Below are 22,500 nucleotides of genomic sequence, written 5' to 3'. Positions count from 1 at the left end.
TATGGCACTACCCAAGACTATAGAATAATGGTTTGATCCTAGAAGAGCTGCTTACCATATATAGCTAAAGAGTCTCATCTACCTTTACCATATGGATAGTAGCCACTGAACAATTTGAGTGCAGTAGTTAACCCCTTGAGCGAAGAAGAGTTGTGTGGTAATCTCAGTCATGTCAGATATATGAGGAAAGAGGAGAGTTTGGAGACAATAGGCCAGTCTATTTGGTGTATGTGTAGGAAAAGGAAAAATAAGCCGTTACCAGAGAGAAGTTCCAATGTAGTACTATCTAACAAGAAAAAAAGCCCAATAACTCTCCAGCGGTAGTATCTCAACAAATTATTATTATTAGCGAAGCTACAACCCTGGTTGGAAAAGTAGGATGCTATAAACAAAAAGGCTCCAACAGAGAAAATAGCCTAGCAAGGAAAGAAAACAAGGAAATAAACTACTAGAGAAGTAACAAACAATTAAAATAAGTATTTTAAGAACAGTAACATTAGAATAAATATTCCATATATAAAACATAAAAAAACAGGGGAAGAGAAATAAGATAGAATAGTGTGCTAGAGTGTACCCTCAAGCAAAAGAACTCTACCCAAAGACTGTGGAAGACCATGGTTCAAAGGCTATGGTACTACCCTAGACTAGAGAAAAATAGTTTGATTTTAGAGTGTCCTTCTCTTAGAAAACCTACTTACCATAGCTAATGAGTCTCTTCTACACTTACCTAGAGGAAAGTAGCCACTAAAAATTACAGGGTAGTAGTTAACCCCTTGAGAGAGGAAGAATGGTTTGGGTAATCTCAATATTGTCAGGTATAGGAGGACAGAGGAGAGTATGTAAAGAATAAGTAAGGCTATTCTGTGTATGGGTAGGAAAATGAAAAATGAGACGTAACCAGAGAGTTATATCCAATGTAGTACTGTCTGCCCAGTAAAAAAAAACAAATAACTCTACCGGTAGTATCTCAACGGGACGTTGGTGCCTTGGCCAACCTACACTCCTTCCCACTGAGCAGGACATGAAAGGATATATATATATATATATATATATATATATATATATATATATATATATATATATATATATATATATATATATATATAATTGGAAGTTCTAAAGTCAAATTCCGGTTTTGTTTTGCTTTAGTTCAGGAGAGTATGTTGAATACAACCATAATTAGCAGACCATCACACACACACACACACACACACATATATATATATATATATATATATATATATATATATATATATATATATATATAATGTATACATAGTATATTCATGGTCTGCTAATTGTGTTTTGATTCAACATACTCTCCTGGACTATATTAAAACGGGAAATTGGTAATTCTGAACTCTCCAAATATATATATATATATATATATATATATATATATATATATATATATATATATATATATATATATATATATATATATATATATATGGAGAGTTCAGAATTACCAATTTCCCGTTTTAATATAGTCCAGGAGAGTATGTTGAATCAAAACACAATTAGCAGACCATGAATATACTATGTATACATTATATATATATATATATATATATATATATATATATATATATATATATATATATATATATATATATATATATATATATATAAACATCAGATTGACTTCAAATAAAGTTTCTTACTTCGTGAGTTTCACTCATTCGTCAAATTAGTCTTCACGAAAGAATTTGACATATTCAGAGGATTGAAGAATAAGGAATTTACCCTTAATTTTTTCATTTATGTAATGTTAATAGCAAGTAGGTTTACCACCATTCATTAATTTCACGAAATCTATTGATAACAAGTGCTTTACTTTCCTTGATTAAATCTGAAATTTGATGAGCAAGTGTTGGAATTTATTTTAATTCCAACCTTACTTATATTCAATGAACAAAACAATTATTCAAAAACCAAAACAACTTACATCAAATAATAGATCCACTAAAACTTTGTGACATTGCCCTTTTCCCTGGACATGTCCTAAGATACAGAATAATATAGATCACTTATCACAAAGCTAGACGTTGACGTCTTCCAAAATGGCCGTTGTCTTGGAGTTGGAACGTTTAGTTTTGTTCAGCGTTAATATCCTATGAAGATGTGGGCCTTTCCACTGAGTTCTTTTTATTGGAACTGTTCGTCGTGGCAACCTCGGAGGTAATTTACTTCTTACCTTTGACAGGTACATATTGCGCACGCGCGAACTTAAGGCCTATTAGGCAATTACTAATTTAAGTCATTTAATTCATGTTTAATTTTATTATTCATTTTACTTATCATTAACACTAAGTTACTATACTAAGTAACATTAAGTTATCTACTTTTAATTTATTAAGAAAAATAGGTAAAGCTTGAGTCAAGCTAACGACCGAACGGCTATTCCCCACTGTCGGACAATTATTTACGTTAACTGCAATCCTTATAAGGAAACAGTTTTGCTTTCCATTTCTTTTGCAACTCGTACCTCTATAATCTATTTTTGGTTTCTAACACAAGGTGATTTGCCTCCATCTTATTAATTTATAAAATGTTTCAAATCCAAGATTTTCCTCCTTTTCTTTGAAATTTTCGCAAGAATTTTTTTTATTTCATCTCAGAAGATGCTGATAATGATAAGCTCTCATGCCATTTAAAGATACTAAAAATTCTTCATTTCTTATTAAGTTTATAATTCAATAATGCTCTCAATTCCATAAATATCAACAGTTATCACTCGACTTCTCACTTCTTTTGGTAAAAAACATAAAACCCTCTATGTATATTCAAGAAGACTTTGTCTTCTTATCACTAGAAAAGGTAAAGGATAAATCAAATTCAATGTCAATCACAGCTATGTATTCCAAGGCTTTTTTTATTATTATTATTTTGAACTGGTGCTTTGACAATAACACATCAGAACAAGGTGATTGAACAATATGGGTTAAGAGTATCAAACAGATTTAAATAATCTATATTTATACAACTACCTTTGGTTATTTGTCATATTAAATATTTGTGGCATCACGCCATCAAAATAGCTGTCAAACTGAACTGGGGCGGCAATAGCAAGACCATATCCTAATAAACAAGGAATGATATCTCGTATACTGCCCCGGTATATAATATACAGAATAGATATAGAAAAAAAAAGGACATCACTCAAATACAAACATCTCCACACTTGGCAAAACTTTCTTTGGGAAACATGCAAAAAAATATTGCATAGATTTACACTTCGATGGATATAAATATCTTACAAATAAAAATTACAATGTGACCTCTGCGTATAACCGAACGAGGTGGTATGGGAGTGCCAGGCTCGGGGTAGAAAGTGTTGCAAACAATTGAAGTGTTTAGAATTCTTTACTTTGCTGACTAAATTGAAGTAAGGAATAATGAGGTAATATAGTCTGGAATGTCAAATATAAAACTAATAGGAACACAACACTATAAAGAACTTTTTTTCTTGTTTCAAATTAATCTAAGGTAGTATAAATATACAAACTTTGGAATAAGAATGTAACCTTACTAGTACATGAGATAAATAATAAAGGTATATTTACACACTAACCTTAACTTTGGCATGTTAGCCTTAATACTTTGGAGATAAAAAAATCTTCATAAATAGATCATGATGATATAAAGGAGCAAAAAAAAAAAAAAAAAAAAAAAAGATCAATCCCTGATCCATACAGATTGTCTCAATCTACTTAAAGATATGCAATCATTCTTGGTACAGAACCATATACAAAACATACATCACTGGTATAGAAAGTATAACATCGGTGAAAGAAGCGAACGAAAGCTTAGGCACAAGAAAAAAGTGATTTTGGCCCCTCTTATTTGAACAAAACGTTTGGAATCTTGGCAACTAAAGAAACACTACAAGACAATATTTGGCAGGTACTGTACAAGCAAACAATTAACAATAACGAATAACAAAAAAAAAAAAAATAAATGAAAAAAATAAACTAGAAGTAGAAGACATCACAGACAAAGGAATGAAATGATAATATAAACAAAATTTTTAACCATGAAGTTATTCTATGTACACACTATATACATAACCATTAACTTACAAATATCGAAGAGTCTGGGCACGTTGTCAAGGCACGAATGATTAATCTTTTTCAAGGCAAACTGTGAATGCGTTAAAGATTGGAAATGAAAAGAAACGAATCGTTTTGGAACACTCAAAACGAAAACTACAAGCTATGGACATATTGCACACCTTGCTAAGGAATTTAAAAATCTTGAACATACACACCCTCAGTCTATTTAAATATTAAATAATTGATTTTCTTCTCTTAGTACACAACATTAACATTATCGAACGCCCAAGAGCTTGGCGGCGTCATCAGCTGACTTGGACGTCAAGAGATGATCAACAACCGCTCGTCTGGTTCCAAGTAGATTGGAAATGAAGTCGGTTCCTTCGGATTCCTCTTTGCGTTCTTCTTTGATGTCTGTCTTTTCGCTTGACGACGACGTCAGGCTTTCAGCTTTAGGGATACCGTCATTGGAATCGGTTGGAGAAGACGCCCGAGTGTGTTGGGAATTGACATGCTGTTTTAATTCTGCTAAACTCCAACATCTCTGCAGACAAAACATGCAGCTAACCTGGAAAAGTAGAGAGGGTGTGGATTAGAATGGCTTGTAAATTAATCCAACTTTCATTACGATAAAACATTTATAATTATGAATAACAAGCAAATCTCTGTATTACACAAGAAAATGAAATGTGTCTAAAACTTGTAACGTTTTCTCAACAAGTAAAAGTAACTTTATAAATAAGAAATGAGATACAAAATTATTATTTGACAGTAGTATAAGTCACTACGATTTAGTAACAATCTAGAACAAACATAGGCATAATAAGTGCCTCTAAAAAATGAACCTACCCTATCTGTTGTGGTTGAGTCAGGTGCGACAGAGATGGTATCATTGTTGTTGTCGGAGGTGACAGGTTCAGCATTGACAACATTTGCACTGTGTTCAGGATGGTTTTCATCAAGATGCTGAAGTGCGATGTCTCGGGTTGCAAGGGGTACCTCACACACATGACAACGGAATGGTCTCGAATCATCTCTCGAGACAGCTGTGTCACTGGCTTTCTCGTGCTTGAACATCTCATGTTTCCTGAGACTTTCGAGACTAGTGAAGGCTGCACCTGGGCACTTGCAGCAACGGTAAGGGCGGTCACCACCAACAGTGTGGGGTGAATCAGGATGTTTACGAAGTAGATGCCGATCACAGTTGGATTTTGTGGTAAAAGGAAAGCGACAGACTGGACATAAATACGGCTTTTGGCCAGTGTGAGTTCTAATGTGTCTGACTAAAGAACTTGACCATGGGAATTTTCTTTGACAAAAGGGGCACTTTTGTTTCTGAGGAGCAGATGAATATGCACTGCGCTTGGCTTCTCCAGAGGAAGTATTGCTATTACTGTCATTATCAACATTGTTATCCTCTTCCCCTTCACTTCCAAAACAAGGAAAACTCTGATTTGAGGCAGCAGACAATAACTTGTGTACACTAGCTAGATCGGCACTACAATCCTCTAAATTCCTTTCATCATCTCTTTCACCTTCCTCTTCCTCCTCATCATCATCATACTCCTCCTCTTCACCTTCATCATCATCCTCTTCCTCCTCCTCATCATCGTCATCTTCAATCTTTATTCCTGGATTATCATCTATAACCAATTCACGTTCTTCTTCTTCCTTGTGTTCGCCATCTTTTCCCTTTTCATCACCAGATTCCTTTTCAATTTTAATGATGAGTTGTTCTCTGACTGCGTCAGAGATAGTATGAGCACTTTCTGCATTAACTGAAGGTGCTGTCGAGTCTTGTCTCTGTGCATTCAAGCCCCGGGGTTTCTGTTGCCAAATATCCGGATGCTGCTGCTTCATGTGTCTTTCCATGTTTGATCGGAGAGTAAAACCTTTGTCGCAAAGGTCACATCGCCATGGACGTTCTGTTCGGTAGCGCCTTTGCTTGGGCTTTTTCATTAGCACTGAATTACGCATTGTGAAGTGCATTACATCATCATCACCTGACTTTGAACTATTGTGGTTATCTGTCATAGAGTCATCAGATTTTGATTCACTAGTACGAAGATCTGGTCTCGGTACCCGCAATGGATCCCGATGAGCTGCAGCTAAAGCTAAAGCAGAGAGAGGAAAAGAAGGAGAACTACTAGGAAGAAATGCACTGGTGGCACTCAACAGTCCACCACCAGATGTCAAATGTAAACCACGCTTAAGCTCCTTCTGATATTCCTCAAGAAGAGCAGGATCAAAATTATGTACAGGGTGAAGGCCACCATAGGGAGGCATGAACAATGGATGATACTGGTGAGAACTGAAAGGAGGACAAAGAGACAGTGGTTGAGGATATATTGCTCCTAACGGGAATGGTGGCTTGGGGATTTTTAGAACATCTGTTGTGCTTTCAGGGACAGATTCTGAAGGGATCTCCTTTTCCTCATTTTCTACATGTTCACTTCGAGGCTTGGAAAGATCTTCAGGTTCAGTCTGCTCTGTCTTAATATCACCAGTTTCTACATCAACTTCCTCCTCATCTTCAATTTCTGTTTCTTCCTCTGTTTCCTTTTCTCTCTTTCCAATACTGAGGTCAAGCGGAAAGTCATCCTCAACAGGAGAGAGGACAGATGAGCTTGGTGTGTGACACGGAACCATTATGGGTGTAGGTGGACGAGATGGAACTAAGGGTGCAGGGGCAGATGGTTTGTGCGGAAATGTGACTGGTAATGAAGTTGATGGTGACTGATGTGTAGTTAGAGGGACTCCCATGGGCAACTTTGAAAAGTTTAAGAGAGACTCAACTGGTGTGAGGTCATGGTGCTCATGGTGACTTTCAGTTGATCTGTTGGCTACTAAAGTTTCCAGAGTAGGACCAGACGCAGCTTCTGGGTGTTGCTGAATAACATGCCTCATGACGTCGTTTTCAGATGAGAATGTGCCACCACAAAGTTTACATGAAAAAGGTTTTGTCATGCCTTCAGGGTGGGAGGACCGTATATGGTCTCTCAACACTGATCGTGCTTTACAATCAATATGACAAATATGACATACGGTTTCCATTGAGCGATCACAGCTACCACTACTTTCTTGTGGGATAAAAGTCATGCAGACTTTAATTTCATCTCTTGACTGGCGGCCATGTATATTCTTTATGTGGCGTTCACAATTGGCTTTAGTAGTGAACGCAAGATTACAGATGTTGCATTCATAAGGTGTGTCTCCTTTGTGGCTCTTCATGTGCTCCTTCAATGTATTTTTATCGTTACTGTAGAAAGTACAGAGGTTACATCTGTAAGGGGGTGCTAGCATGTGCACAAGATTGTGAGACTTAAGTTTGCGCAAATTTGCAAAGACATCTTTGCACAGGCGACACGGATATTGGCCATTTAGTTTCATGTCTCTATACTCACGAGCAAACTGCTCATCATGGGAAATTCCTGCAGCAGTGGCTGCCAGGGTTGAAGAAGCACTTGCTGAACTAGTGGTAGTAGAAGCAATACGACTAGCTGTTGGATGCTCTGGAGATGCTTTGGCTGAATCTGCTGGAGCTGGAGAGTGCTGTCCTGGTGGCGGCATTCCTAAGGGTGGTTTTAACCTCCCTGCCAATAAGGAGGCCACATTTGCATGTCCAGAGTCCCGATTCTGAAGCAGATCAAGGACTGCAAGAAAACTTTCCTTTGGAGGTTGTGGTTCCTCACAAAGATGGCGCTGCTGGTGTTGTGCAAACTCTGCAAGACTTGAAAATCTCATGACACAACGTGGACATCTGAATGGAGGAGATGATGCAGAGGTTGCAGTGTGTTCTCTCATGTGCATTAACCAAGCTTCTGCACATGGGAATGTAATATGGCATAGGTGACACCTGTGTAATCCCTGACCTTCCTCCCCTGACAGATCATGCATTCGGCTACTGTTCTCACAAATTTCTTTGGCAATGAGAGGAAATTTCGGGCTCGAAAAGTCTGTCAGAGTAAGGTCTAAATGAGGGGGTGATGAGCTTGACATAGGATGTACCATGGAATTGTGCAAATGTAAACCTCTGTAGTTCTTGAACCCAACCTGACACTTATTACATGCCACTTGATACTCTGGGTGAATGGTTTCCACATGTTGCTCAAGGGCATGTTGGCCAGGCTGTTCGACGCCGCACGCAGGACATGTTAGTTCTTCCTCTTCTACTTCGCTGGTGTTGAGTCTCACAGCCTTTACTGAACCTGTGTTCTCGTCTTCCAACGATCTCTTCCTGGGAGAGGAGACTCCTTCTTCTGATCCTAGGTCACTCTCTCCTGTGTCTGACCCGGTGCCGACACCGCTACCCCCGCCACTGTTGCGGTAATGTCCGCGGATGTGTCTATGCATATTGCCGTTAGTTGTGAAATGCGTGCCACAGATGTGGCAGCGGAAGGGTCGCTCTCCGGAGTGGACGAGCATGTGACGGTCGAGAGAGCTGTTGCTACTGAGTTGCTTTTGGCAGATGCCACAACAGTAGACTTTGGTTCCATTGTCGGTTTCGATGACGTGATTGTGCTTCCGTATATGTTGCGTGAATTCATGTTGGTCCGGTAGTTCCTCTTGGCACACTGGACAGTTGAAGCTACCAGACATTCCTATGTCTCCCTCGCCCTCACTCCCACACTCCATCTATTTTCAGAAGCAAAGAAAAGAAAGAAAAAAAAAATGAGTTATCTAAAATTCCCGATATGAAAACAGAGCAGTCATATATGTCTAATATTCCAAACAATTTTCCAATACATAAAAATAATGTCTTCAATTTCAATCAAGTGAAATAATAATCTAAAATCAAGGAACTATGAAATTCAAATATCACGCAAATTAATGTGGTGTTGGAACCTGCATAACATATAGGCCTATTATCATTCAAAATCAGAGCGAAAATACACACACACACACACACACACACTATATATATATATATATATATATATATATATATATATATATATATATATATATATATATATATATATATATATATATAGACATAAATATATATACATATATATACAGTATATATATATATATATATATATATATATATATATATATATATATATATATATATATATATATATATATATATATATATATAAGTGCACAAAATTTGTCTATAAGCACATCCAAGTACAGAAATTTATGTAAACAGAATGAATCATGAAAACGCATAATGCCATTCACACCATCTACACTACTTTAGAAGTCAGCTCATTACGATCAAAATCTATTATGGAATGGGAATGAACAAGTCAATAATTTGAAAAAAAAAATTAAATCCCAGAGTCGCATCTCACTAATAAAATATATAAATACGGATAAAACTAGCATAATTAGGCACTATGAACACTTCAGCTTACCATGTTCACACACATGGATAGAACTTGAGATAGTCCAGGACGAACAAATTCCGTAAACTGCCGTAGCACCATTGAGTAATAAATCACTGAACCATATTAACAAAAATATGTACATATAAATAGGCAAATCTCTAAAACAGAGGTTTAAACAACAAAGTGTAAACTTGTATGCACTATGTACAGCCACATTCAATACGATCACAGTCAGGATCAATCGCACACTCAAGCAGCACTACTGCCACACTACTACATGGGGTGTGGCAAAGGCTCCCTATACAAGCGTGGCATCCGAGGCACTTCTACAAGGAATACTGCGCCACTGTCCACCCTCTCTTTCTCCACTGACCATCAACCTAACACTCAACTGAAAAGGGAAGGGGAGAGGGGAGACACTGGTTGAGGGGTGGGGAGAAGTGCCCTTACCTCCACTTTGTGAACCTTCGCTGCCTTCCGTTTCTTGGCCCCGGAGAGAGGCTCTTGATTGGTCAACAGCCGGCTCTCTGTTGTGTCATTGGCGGGCTGGAAACGCGCTGCGCTGTGATTGGTCGGCTCGGTGGCCATGTGGGCGGAGTCTGGAGTTGGGGGAGCTTCTGGTGATGGGGGTGTGGAGCCGTGGGAGGAGTCTCTGGTGGGGTCACACTCCGCCCTCAGTGGGGAGGAGCCTGGGGGGGTCAACGTGCCCTTAGGCTCTGGAGAGGCAGTTGCCGCAGCCATATCTGTTTCACCTGAGAAAAGAAAAAAAAAATGAGAAATTATCTTTCTATCGACTTCATCATCCGTAAGGTCAAACACAACATAAAAGTTCAAACAATAGAATTTTTCTGACCTTTACAGGCGAAAAATATTCAATTATCAGCATTACTGATGATAAAATCCACCGTGTTTTAGTATCACCTGTAATCTATTACAAACAAAAATATGAGCAATGTAAAGCCATCAGATTTATGGATAAAAGGAGTCTCAGAAAATTTCTAAATGTGATCAAAATATAATAGCCACTGGAAATTACGGACTGGCAAAAAAATAAAATCATAGGAACAAACATAGAAAACTAGATTGCGGAAAAAAATTCATATTTCTGTTATCAAAACAGCTTCAGGAAACTTGGAACTTGCAATAATGGACAGAAAGTTATCCACTTGAACTGAAAAAAAATTATCAATTAGGTCAAAACGAAAGATACGGGATTCCAAAATTACTAATTTCTTAAGACTGAAAATTATTCTTTTAATTCAATATGTAACAATGCATAACCTCACGTGTTTGAATAACAGTTCTCTGTATAGGAATGTTTTTCTATACATAGAGTCATTATAAATAAGCTATAAGATGAACTCCTATAAAAAATTTCAAACTAAATTCATATGTTTAAATGTACTATATACATATCCTTCACAATATATATATATATATATATATATATATATATATATATATATATATATATATATATATATATATATATACACACACATTCATCCAAAATTCACTAGTCATTAACTACTACTAAATTCTAGAAGAAATTGGGAGATCCTGTGTATCTGCTACTTATTGCAGCATGCATTTTTCTATTAAAAATCATCTATAATACCAACTACAACCAATTATTTGACGATTGGTTATTATATACAATTTTTTACGACTGCACTACATAAATTACTAATGTAAACGCTATCCACGCTAAAAAGTAGCGTTATTTCACAAACAATCCAGAAAACTTTATATATCACCCCAACAATCCAACGTAATTTGTTTACAATCCATTGGAACTGTCGCTTCATTTCCTTGGCCAATTATATTTCAAATATTATTGTTGAAAAAAAAAATAATAATAAATCTTAACACTAATATAATAGAAAAATTACAAATTGATTTCGTAAACAAATAAAAAAATAACCGTAACAGAAATTAAATTACTGTTAAATAGCTGGAAATAATTTTCTCGCAATAATCAAATTAATGTATATAGAATAAACTACACAAGAATCCCCTTAAATAAACAATGATGATGTACAGAAAGTAGAGTGAAAACTGACAAAAACACTGGAAACAGGATAGAAAGATAGAAGAAAACTGACAAAAATACTGGAAATAGGAGAGAAAGATAAAGCAACTGGACGAATCAAAACCGATAAAAACACTGGAAACTGGAGAAAAAAGATAGAAGAAAACAGGACGAATTAAAACTGACAAAAACACCGGAAACAAGAGAGAAAGATAGAATAAAACTGGACGAATTAAAACTGACAAAAACACTGGAAACAGGAGAGAAAGGTAGAAGAAAACTGGACGAAACATGATTTTGGCTGGAGACGATAACAATAAACACTGAGCACTTACAATAAAAAGTGGTGTGGTCGGGAGAGGGAATGACTCCGAAGATTTTGTGGCGGTATTCCTCAGCTGAGACTACCATTGTCTAATAATCTTCCACAGAACTACAGTAATTAAAGCTTCAACCAAATTAAAAAGACACTGCAGATTAGCGCTGCCAAACAATAAATATACGTAACTAACTTATGTCTTTGGTAAAGCAGCGCTCATAGCAGTTTGGAGTCTTTTTCTTTCCTTAATATGTCCACTACAAAGCACTACATGCTACTCTTCACTAAAACAATGCACTACGAGTTAATGTAATAACCATTGCACTGGATGCGAACTTCTTTTGTGTAACCCTTCCTCTCTAAAAGGGTTGTAACGATATACAGGCTCGTATCTTGTGTGAGCAAATCGGAGGTGTGACTAGCGTGAAGGTTAGAGAGGTACTGAGATGACGAGTTGCTCTCCCGAAATTTATACACAGCGGCGGTTGCCGATTGTCCCGGTGCATCCTATGTCTCCGGTGCTTATTTTCAAATAAATTTCCATCAAGTAAACAACTTGGTGGTAATTGATAACTAAAGACCACTTTCTTCTAATTATATTCCACTCAGTTACTTTACGAAATTATATAAAATCGATTGGCAAATCATGAAACGGCAACTGTATCAGTCGTCCATCCGGCCGTATCTTCTTCATCCGGAGTTGACGGGCAAGACGCTCACCAGCCGGATGACATCACCATCTGGTATTTACATCCAAATGATATCTTTCCTATTAATGCAGCGTCGTAGGCATATGCATATAGAAATATCATAAATATACTAATATTAACACCTACACTGTCGTATGGATGCTGGGGATTAAACATGCAAACGTAGCTTATAGGGGAGAGCTGTACACACACACACACACACACACACACACACACACACACACACACACACACACATATATATATATATATATATATATATATATATATATATATATATATATATATATATATATATGCTAAGCTACAACCCTAGTTGGAAAAGCAGAATGCAAAGCCTAGAGGATCCAACAGGAAAAATAGCCCACTGAGGAAAGGAAACATGGAGAAATGATATATATATATATATATATATATATATATATATATATATATATATATATATATACAAGAGTGTGTGTGTGTAACTATTCAAATAAAATTGAATTCTTCCAACATTAGCCAATCAGTTTGAAATTAGTAGACTTTGTACCCTCATTTCCATAATACAAAGAAAGAAATGGCAAAATTAACTATCACCTGATCAAGAACTCAACGCAGTGGAACCCAGGTCCACAAAAATTGGGGGTTCAATTAGCAGGTAAAGTGGGGGTGGGCACGGATAAGGGTCGCCTGGGTAAGGCGAACGACACCACAGTGTCTGACAAGACCAGCGAGTTGCCGTACGTCACCAGACTTCCGGTAGTAGTCTTTTGGCTAAATGAATGGACTTATTTATAACACATTACTTAGAAAACAGTAATGGTATTTCGCTGAATATTTCTGCAGTGGAAAATTCCAGGCCAAATGATATATGAATTAAGGACAAAAGAAGAAAGTGGACAACTCGGTTGAAATGCCTTTATCAGTGACGTGCAAAGAACACTTTCAAATTTCTTGTTTTTTTTTTTTTTTTTTTTTTTTTTTTTTTTTTTTTTTTTTTTTTTTTCCAAGAGATTGTGTTGGTGATTTACATTTCCAAATTTCATTACGTAAATAAAGAGTAGTTCAGTCTTAATAAGTAAACAAAGTATTTTGAGCAAACAACTAGGGAAGGTGCTAATGAAATATAAAAAGGAATAACGCCCTTAAAGAAAGGTTTAAAATTAGTGACATTATGAAGTTATAAAGGTGTATTTGAAAGCACATCTTATGAACAACTGAGAGAGAGAGAGAGAGAGAGAGAGAGAGAGAGAGAGAGAGAGAGAGAGAGAGAGAGAGAGAGAGAGAGAGAGAGAGAGAGATAAATGAGTGAACTATCACTAATAAGAAACAAATTATGTACCTTTCCAGGTATAAATGGAAACTGCTGTTGAACGTTAAAAACGTTGCAATTGCTCTGGCAAGAAGACATGTTTTTTGCTATCAGATAAAATTATAAGCTTTTGATAACCGCTTCAAGTCACATGCTCGCTCTCTGTAAGTGTGACTGTAATCACACACATTCAGATAAAGATCTTTCAATAGTTTTTATTTAGTAAAAATATCAAACTGGTTATAAAATATATCGAAAATAAAACGGTCAGTTCAATTTACCATTCCTGACGGTCGTCTTTTAAAAGTTCAAGACACAGACTACTAACGTAAGGAGAGAGAGAGAGAGAGAGAGAGAGAGAGAGAGAGAGAGAGAGAGAGAGAGAGAGAGAGAGAGAATCCTAGATCGATTTAACCTTAACAGTTGAAAAATACGAATGTGTTTGCAAAGTCACCGGAAGGTTAACAACAATATGAACATGGAATAATCAATTTCATAAAATAAAGTTTTATTTCCAGGACTCAAGGTTAACATTTTGCCCATTAAATGCCCTTTCCTTAAACAAATATGCTTAGGTTCAGTATTCTATTCCACTTCCAGCAAACATAAATACACACTTATATCATGATAACGATACCACTTTCAGGCACTTCTTCCTCTCTCTTTGTCCCGCTTACGATATGATAATTCTAATTATCAAAATTGGTCCACAGTAAACGAAATAGGAAAATTTCCTAAGTATAACATCAGTTGTCTTATCTAAACAGCTTAATCTTTTTCTATTTCTTCCACAAACTTGATTAGGACGTAAGAGTTTACGAATTATCCATCTCGAGTAGTAAGTTGATTTGGACTCGACAAGGTTGCTCTTTTTCAAAGAATCTTTTGAATATTCTCTCTCTCTCTCTCTCTCTCTCTCTCTCCTCTCTCTCTCTCTCTCTCTCTCTCTCTCTCTCAAGTGTATATATATATATATATATATATATATCTATATATATATATATATATATATATATATATATATATATATGTGTGTGTGTGTGTGTGTGTGTGTGTGTGTGTGTGTGTGGAGGGGTGTATGTACACACACGCACACAATTCAGATGAATACTAAGAGAGAGAGAGAGAGAGAGAGAGAGAGAGAGAGAGAGAGAGAGAGAGGGGGGGGGGGGTTCAAGATGTATGGTACATCAAGATAAGGGGAATTGGTGTACCCTATATCCAGCAATAAGCAAACACCCTAATCCATATGAACGAGGGCCTTCACGTCCCCGACTATTTCATCTAAACCGAAATGAAGAATAGCAGCAATTTGCTGAGCAGCTTTACATTTGTATGACATACGATTTAAACACATTTTGCCACAAGCAATAGGATTTTGTGAGGATACAGTATACGTTTTAATTGGCAGTCAATAAAACATACACATGCATAGTAACAGTATGCATATATATATATATATATATATATATATATATATATATATATATATATATATATATATATATATGTATATATATATATATCAATGTCCGTACATTCGGTTACAAATATGATAACAACTCACACATAACCATAAAAAATATCAAGTGTACGAAATGATAAGACGAAACCTGCTCGTCATGATTCAGCTATATAAATTATGAACAAAAAAATGAAAACAAAACACGTTTTTATAACAAATAGAAGTTCATGAGTTACAAATTTCAGAGAAAACCTGACTAAACTGGGGTTAGAGTGGCAATGACTTCAATCAAGGTCAGGAGATAAGCTGTGATTTCCCTGTGTTTTACGCTGTATTCTACAGTATATACCTTGGTTTTGAAATTCCGCAAATCCCAAAGGAAATTTGCTCTCTCATGTTATATATATATATATATATATATATATATATATATAATATATATATATATATATATATATATATATAATATGGATATATATATATATATATATATATATATATATATATATATATATATATATATATCCATATATATATATATATATATATTATATATATATATATATATATATATATATATATATATCCATATTTTATATATATATATATATATATATATATATATATATATATATATATACATATATATATATATATATATATATATATATCTCCATATATATATATATATATATATATATATATATATATATATATATATATATATATATAAAGTGCCTACTTCTTTATATACACTATTGTATGTACTTGTATTCATTTATAGTTTCATAAAACCTACTTCATGATATTGAGGATCTAATTCTACTCATGAAAGTATGCTATTGATACTTTCTTAACTTTGACCTGTACTCCCATTTTCTGTTCTGCCAGTGAGAGAGAGAGAGAGAGAGAGAGAGAGAGAGAGAGAGAGAGAGAGAGAGAGAGAGAGAGAGAGATTTAGCTACCGTTTATACAGTGATGGTCTGGCTGGCCTGTACTGAGAAACTTTACATTAATTCCCATAACAATACCATCTGTGTCTTGGCAGGTCATAAAGAGAAAAGCTGCTCAACAGTGAAACCATAATTATATTAATTTACTATTTGGCCAACGTTAATGGAGCTACCTGCAGTCTCAAATAAATTACAGATTAGATCTAACTTGAGGTGAACTATCCATGAATAGTCACTGAGGCATTGATGTATTAAAGCTTCAATTATTCCTTACAACGATACGAGTTGATTTGTTTAATAAGTGGAGTATTAAATTAACAAATTGAATGATACTGTTTCTTTAGTCGACACTTTAACAAAACACCAAAACTATAACAAAGACCTCCAGTAGTTACGAGTGAATAATACTTCTTCCTCCAGCGACAATAGAATAACAGAACCAACCGCTGGTCACCCCAGAGAGAAACCCTTACTCATAACCTACATAGACCCCAAATATGTTTGCCCGCTCAAGGACGCAGTTCGGGAGAATATCAGGATACACCGGGCAAGCATCCTGCAAGGAGGCTGACTGGTGACTCATTTGCAACTCTGTTCTTCTCTTTCATCTTTCAGACCTGATTCAATTTCCTGCTCATGTGGAAGACACCAGCTGAATTAATGTGTCATTGTTGTAGCTGATACGATTCACGCCATAATTTGTTGCAAGGTCAGTGAACTAACATTCATATTCAGATTTGCCAGGTAAAAGTGATCGCGGCATTCCGTGACGTCACACGAAGCATCTCCTTTCTCGGTCCTACTCAAACCCACTCTCACCACTATAACAGCATCTTGGCATCTCTCTCTCTCTCTCTCTCTCTCTCTCTCTCTCTCTCTCTCTCTCTCTCTCTCTCTCTCTCCGCTTACTACACCTAACTCTCGACCCACGTAAACATTCTTGTCCACTTATCTACCTGAATTCCAGCACCCTGATTCATTTACAAGATGAGGCTATCTGAATGACAAATATCGTTTTATTGCATTCTCTTCTAATCAAGAGGATATTCTGTTTTCTTATTATGATAATAGCCTCATAAATCTCATGACATCTGGTAACAACACATACCCATACCTTACTTAGGTAAAAAAAAAAGGGGGCAAACCTTCCTTTAGTCTAGCATAAAAATTATCTTTTTTAAAAACGATAGATAAGCCTATTTAGTTGAATATGTAATTTTTCGTACATTTTCATTTGCCACGTACATGAGAATGACGCATCGATATGCGTGTAGCTTGCTGCACGTAACTAGAAAAGTTTCCCGCTTTAATCTCGCGCAACACTTTTTTTTATCGGATGCTTCTAGAAAGAAACATGAATGGAAGGCGATAACAAAGACACGTATATCATCCTCCGTTTAGGGTGCAGCTTTTATCTTTTCTTTTATTGTTCTTTTTAGCACATCCTGTGTTTACTATATGTACTTTTATGACTCTCTCTCTCTCTCTCTCTCTCTCTCTCTCTCTCTCTCTCTCTCTCTCTCTCTCTCTCTCTCTCTCTCTCTCTCTCTCTCAGATGTCCTACACAGGATTTCCCGAGAGAAGAGGATGTGGGTGACGAAAATCACACATTGGTTTAGAAAGTACAGCGGAACACACATCCTGGGTGATAATCTTAGGAAAACAATTCCTAAAGGATGACAGACTCAATCTTAAGACCCACTGGGATGAAAATTCAAAGAAGAAATAACAATTTATCAAAATAAGTTCATATACACCTAAACATGGGCTTCTGGTGAAGAATTTAACAGACTATTCAATCCTATTTATTTTTGTGTAACGATGAATCAAGATAACGTACTGAACGGCGAGTTCATCTGAACAATATTTATTCAATTTACAATTTTACAAAATTCTATACAATGCAGCAATGGTGAAAAGAGAACCCAATGGAAAAAAACAGATCACTAACCAAAGAATCAAACACTCAATATAATTTGAAGTCCATCTCTAATAAAAAAAAAAAATCGAAATCAAAAGGAGGGAAAAATCTAACACATCCGGTACCTAGGTAGAATCAATGCCGTCCTCTGCATGCAAATTGATCGCACTTGCTTCTGAAATAACAATGAGTCAGTTAAGGAGGGGATGATGTACACACAGGTGAGCAAGTGGAAGCTACTCTGATTATCCCACAGGTGACGGAGACAAACATGCAACACGGATGTTTCTCGTCCGCAGCGAGATTCAGGACTACAAGAATTAGCCAGTTTGTCTAGACTACTACTACTACTACTACTACTACTACTACTACTACTACTACACCATTATAGAAAATTCCATAGCTTTTTACTACCTAAAGGTTATAAAAAGATATTTTCACTAATCATTTAAAATTTTAATATCCTTCCTTTAAATAACAACGCAAACATATCAATATTAAATATCTTCATTCTGTACCTCACCTCCTTTTGGACATTCTAAGCGAGATAACTCAAGGATTACGCATCCTCAAGGTCGAGCCAAGAGAAGAAAAAGAGGTTGGGAAGATGCGGATGGGGGAGGGGGAAGGGGAGGCTGTGGATCTGGGATGGAGGGTAAGGGAGACGTGGGATGCCACTGGGGAGAGGGATGCTCACCTGGAGGGATGCTCACCTGGAGTGACCAGTTACATGTGAAGGTGTAATAAAAGTTGACGGTTTTTGTATTACTGATAATGCACGAACTGTGATTCATTCTCGACTTAGTTCTGATGCAATACTGTATACATTCAGGACTTTATGATTATGACCTTAAATAAAGAAGATATGAAAACTGAAAACAGAGAGAGAGAGAGAGAGAGAGAGAGAGAGAGAGAGAGAGAGAGAGAGAGAAGAGAGAGAGAGAGAGAGAGAGAGAGAGAGAGCCGTCTTCTGGCCGAGTGACGCAAACTAGCAACGTCACAATGACATCAACCAGGTACAGTCATAATCACACTTTTTTTTCTGCCTATTCAACCAACCTTTCTTCTTCCCAAACATACCATTAAATAAGATAGGGTTTATCGGACCAAGCTGTTCAATACAGGTTTGCCAGTTTGGCAGTTTTTTTAGGCCCAAAAAAACTCAAATTTGGCCTTTTTAAAAAATTTATTGGCCTTTAGTCATATGAAAAAAGGCGGGACTTAAATACTATATTTTGCCTTTTCTTCTAATGGGTTGGATTTTTAAAGCTTCTGTTGATTAGAAGTTGGCCTTTTCTCATTTACAAAACCTGGCAACACTGCAACACGGATCTCGAAGGAGACAAGTCTTACAATCCTCCTTTGCTCGCCTAGAGACAATCGTTCCATAGACGTAACTTACTATTCTAAGCCGATTCTAGAGAACAGCCTAACTCATCTCTAGTTTCCTAACATTAGAAAGTTGTGGTTTGATAACGTCACGTTCGGATTTCATGTAGAGGGTTCCTGTTCAAATTCTTCAGAATTCAGGTTGGTAGCATTTAGACCCTCGCCAGCAGCATTCACAGAAGGCAATTGCACTATACAGTACATGAATTACAGGAAAACTAGAATATAACAGACCGTCAATTTCTGTACCAGGGATATAAGGGTGGAACACAGTCAAGGGTAATTAAAGGACAAATAATTACGAGTTACCTGTATCATCAAATATACATCAATACTTCTTAACATAACATTTACGTAATAAGTAAACAAGGGATTCCAATGAATAAAAAGTTAATTTTCCTTTAACATCAATAATAAGAAGAAATCAATCAATATGAGAGACCAGAAGAAATCATTATGGAAATAAACTTCCAGTATTTTTCTTCATCGAGAAGAGAAAAGAAAGTTCACAGGTGCCCCTATCAAAAGAAGTGATGAAATCGATACCACGGATGTGATGTGGGTAACAAGATTCTACACGTTACAAACGTAAATTCCAGCCGCGCTAATATTATATCAACTCACGTGCCATAACAAATACAGGCAAGACAGTACTTAGAAGGAAATTACCTGATCCAGTATTTCCCAAAAGGAAAGTTACTGAGGACGGGGATGAGAGTAAGACGATTTTCCTGATCTTGTAATGAACGTCACAAGACGGTACGTTTACCAAATTCAAAAGGACAGTGTTTCCTTTCGAATGACGTCAATGCACGAGAATTTTTTAATGAGATGCATAAGAGAGAGAGAGAGAGAGAGAGAGGAGAGAGAGAGAGAGAGAGAGAGAGAGAGAGAGAGAGAGAGCTACTATACGTCCGCCGGTAGTGGTGCAAAACACAAGATAAGGCCGTTGAATCACTTCGCTTGAATGACATCCAAAACACTAGTAATTTTGTTGGAAATATTTATAGTTATTCTCCCTTAAGGTTAATTAAGGTTATGAAGGTAGACAATGTATACATAGGCTACAGGTATACATACAATTAAAGATCCTATCTGTTGGAAATGTAACGCGAGAAGCTTAGAAGTACATAAAAGTAAAACGTATTAATGTCAATATGTTTCCAACTACAAAACATAATAATGGGCTAATAAACATATCATAATTACAAAAGACTAAAGCGGAGCTAAGAAAATTTGGTTTAGCAAGTATAAAAACATTGATAATAGGCGACAACTTTATATAATTTTTTTTCTTTTTTTTGAAGAACCAGTAATGATATGCATTTGAGACCACCCCCAACCCCCCCTAAAATAGTGAATAGCATATCTTCCACACACTGCACCCGAAATTACCAGAATGGTCTGCTTTTGCCTTCCCCTTTTCTTGTCTTGAAGTGCTCTACGCTTGAACATCTGGTTCTAGGCAATGAACACCTGTAGCCTTGGAGTGTCATGAGGAAGCACAGTTAGTGTAATTTCCTTTGGGTTAGAGAGAGAGAGAGAGAGAGAGAGAGAGAGAGAGAGAGAGAGAGAGAGAGAGAGAGAGAGAGACTATGAAACCATATACCTACATGAAACGTTACAAAACGCAGGTCCACCGAAACCAAATAATACCAGATTCTAGAAAACAGATTAGTAGGAGAGGTTCAGTGCCATGTCTCAGTGCCAAAATCACAGGACTTTTGAGGCACCCGGATGTTCGTCACATGCTGGCGTTTTACATTGAATCCGGGTTCATTTTTCTGTGCCTATTCTCTGAAGATAAAGAACTGAATAAGGCCTATGTGGGTTTTCCCCACAGGTAGTAATAGCCTTCGTACTGATTTTGTTTTCGATGCGTCACCTACAACGTAGCATGAAGGAAGGAAGTTTTCTCCTACAATCAGCTTTCACTTATTACGTATGAGCAATATATCCGTTTAATAACATCCTTTGTTCTATTCATTATTCCCCCGAAATGTACACAAACATACGCTTCCTATTGTCTGAGCCAATCTTTTCTACATTAGGAATAGAAAACTGCAGACAGCAAGTCAAGCATTTTTCATCTGTTATTGTCCTACTTCCCAAGATCTTTTTTGTCAATGAAAAAATACAAATATAAATACAATAAATGACAAAAGTAAGAACTGCAAATGCAACGGATAATTCTACTTAGTTGCATAATCATATGACTTCAGATACTGAAACAAATTTACTATTATTCGAAATTTGTGGCACAATATACAGGTGTAATTCGACATTTTAATCATTGTATTTTAAAAGAAAAAACTGTCAACTTTTGCCTGGATCACTAAAAGAAAATAAATAAGCTATTATTATTATTATTATTATTATTATCATTATTATTATTATTATTATTATTATTATTATTATTATTATTATTATTATTATTATTATTATTATTATTATTATTATTATTATTATTATTATAAGCAAAGCTAATACCCTAAGGGCTATAACAGTGAAATTTAGCCCAGCGAGGAAAGGAAACAAGATAAAATAAACTACAAGAGAAGTGATAAACAATCAACATTAAATATTTCAAGAACAATGACAACACAAAATTAGATTCTACATATATAAACTATAAAATGTTCAAAAACAAGAGGAAGAGAAATAAGATAGAAAAGTGTCCGAGTGTACCCTCAAGAAAGAGAACTCTACACCAAGACAGTGGAAGGCCATGATACAGACGCTATGGCACTATTCAAGACTAAGAGAACCATGGTTAGATTTTGAAGTTTACTTCTAGAAAAGCTGCTTACCAAAGCTAAAGAGTCTCTTCTACCCTTACCAAGAGGAAAGTAGCCACTGAACAATTACAGCGTAATACAGCAGTTAAACCCTTGAGTGAAGAATTATTATTTGGTAATCTCAGTGTTGTCAGGTGTATGAGGACAGAGGATAATGTGGAAAGGCACAGGTCAGACTATTCTGTCCATGTGTAGGCAAAATGAGTTGTAACCAGGGAGAGGGTT

At 36.0% G+C, this 22,500-nt stretch overlaps 1 protein-coding gene across 3 annotated transcripts in view; it reads right to left on the bottom strand.

The window, feature by feature from the left end:
* Nucleotides 1–2,844: 2,844 nt before the first annotated feature.
* Nucleotides 2,845–22,500, bottom strand: part of LOC137650124 (ras-responsive element-binding protein 1-like) — a 44,351-nt gene continuing 24,695 nt past the window's right edge. Inside the window, exons 1-4 of one of the 3 annotated variants that reach the window (XM_068383259.1) lie at nt 11,762–12,173; nt 9,845–10,146; nt 4,905–8,690; nt 2,845–4,623 (exon numbers count right to left, since the gene is read on the bottom strand). In XM_068383259.1, coding sequence (XP_068239360.1) covers nt 4,330–4,623; nt 4,905–8,690; nt 9,845–10,146; nt 11,762–11,837 — 4,458 coding nt within the window. In that variant the 5' untranslated portion in view covers nt 11,838–12,173 and the 3' untranslated portion in view covers nt 2,845–4,329. Of the gene's footprint in view, nt 4,624–4,904; nt 8,691–9,421; nt 9,766–9,844; nt 10,147–11,761; nt 12,174–22,500 lie in introns of those variants that run through there. The other 2 variants (XM_068383258.1, XM_068383260.1) reach the window with 2 other exon arrangements.

The sequence above is a fragment of the Palaemon carinicauda genome, chromosome 11 (genome assembly GCF_036898095.1).
Source record: "Palaemon carinicauda isolate YSFRI2023 chromosome 11, ASM3689809v2, whole genome shotgun sequence".
Taxonomy (NCBI): domain Eukaryota; kingdom Metazoa; phylum Arthropoda; class Malacostraca; order Decapoda; family Palaemonidae; genus Palaemon; species Palaemon carinicauda.
Note: the sequence above shows the minus strand (reverse complement) of the source record. Positions and strands in the feature narration are given on the sequence as shown.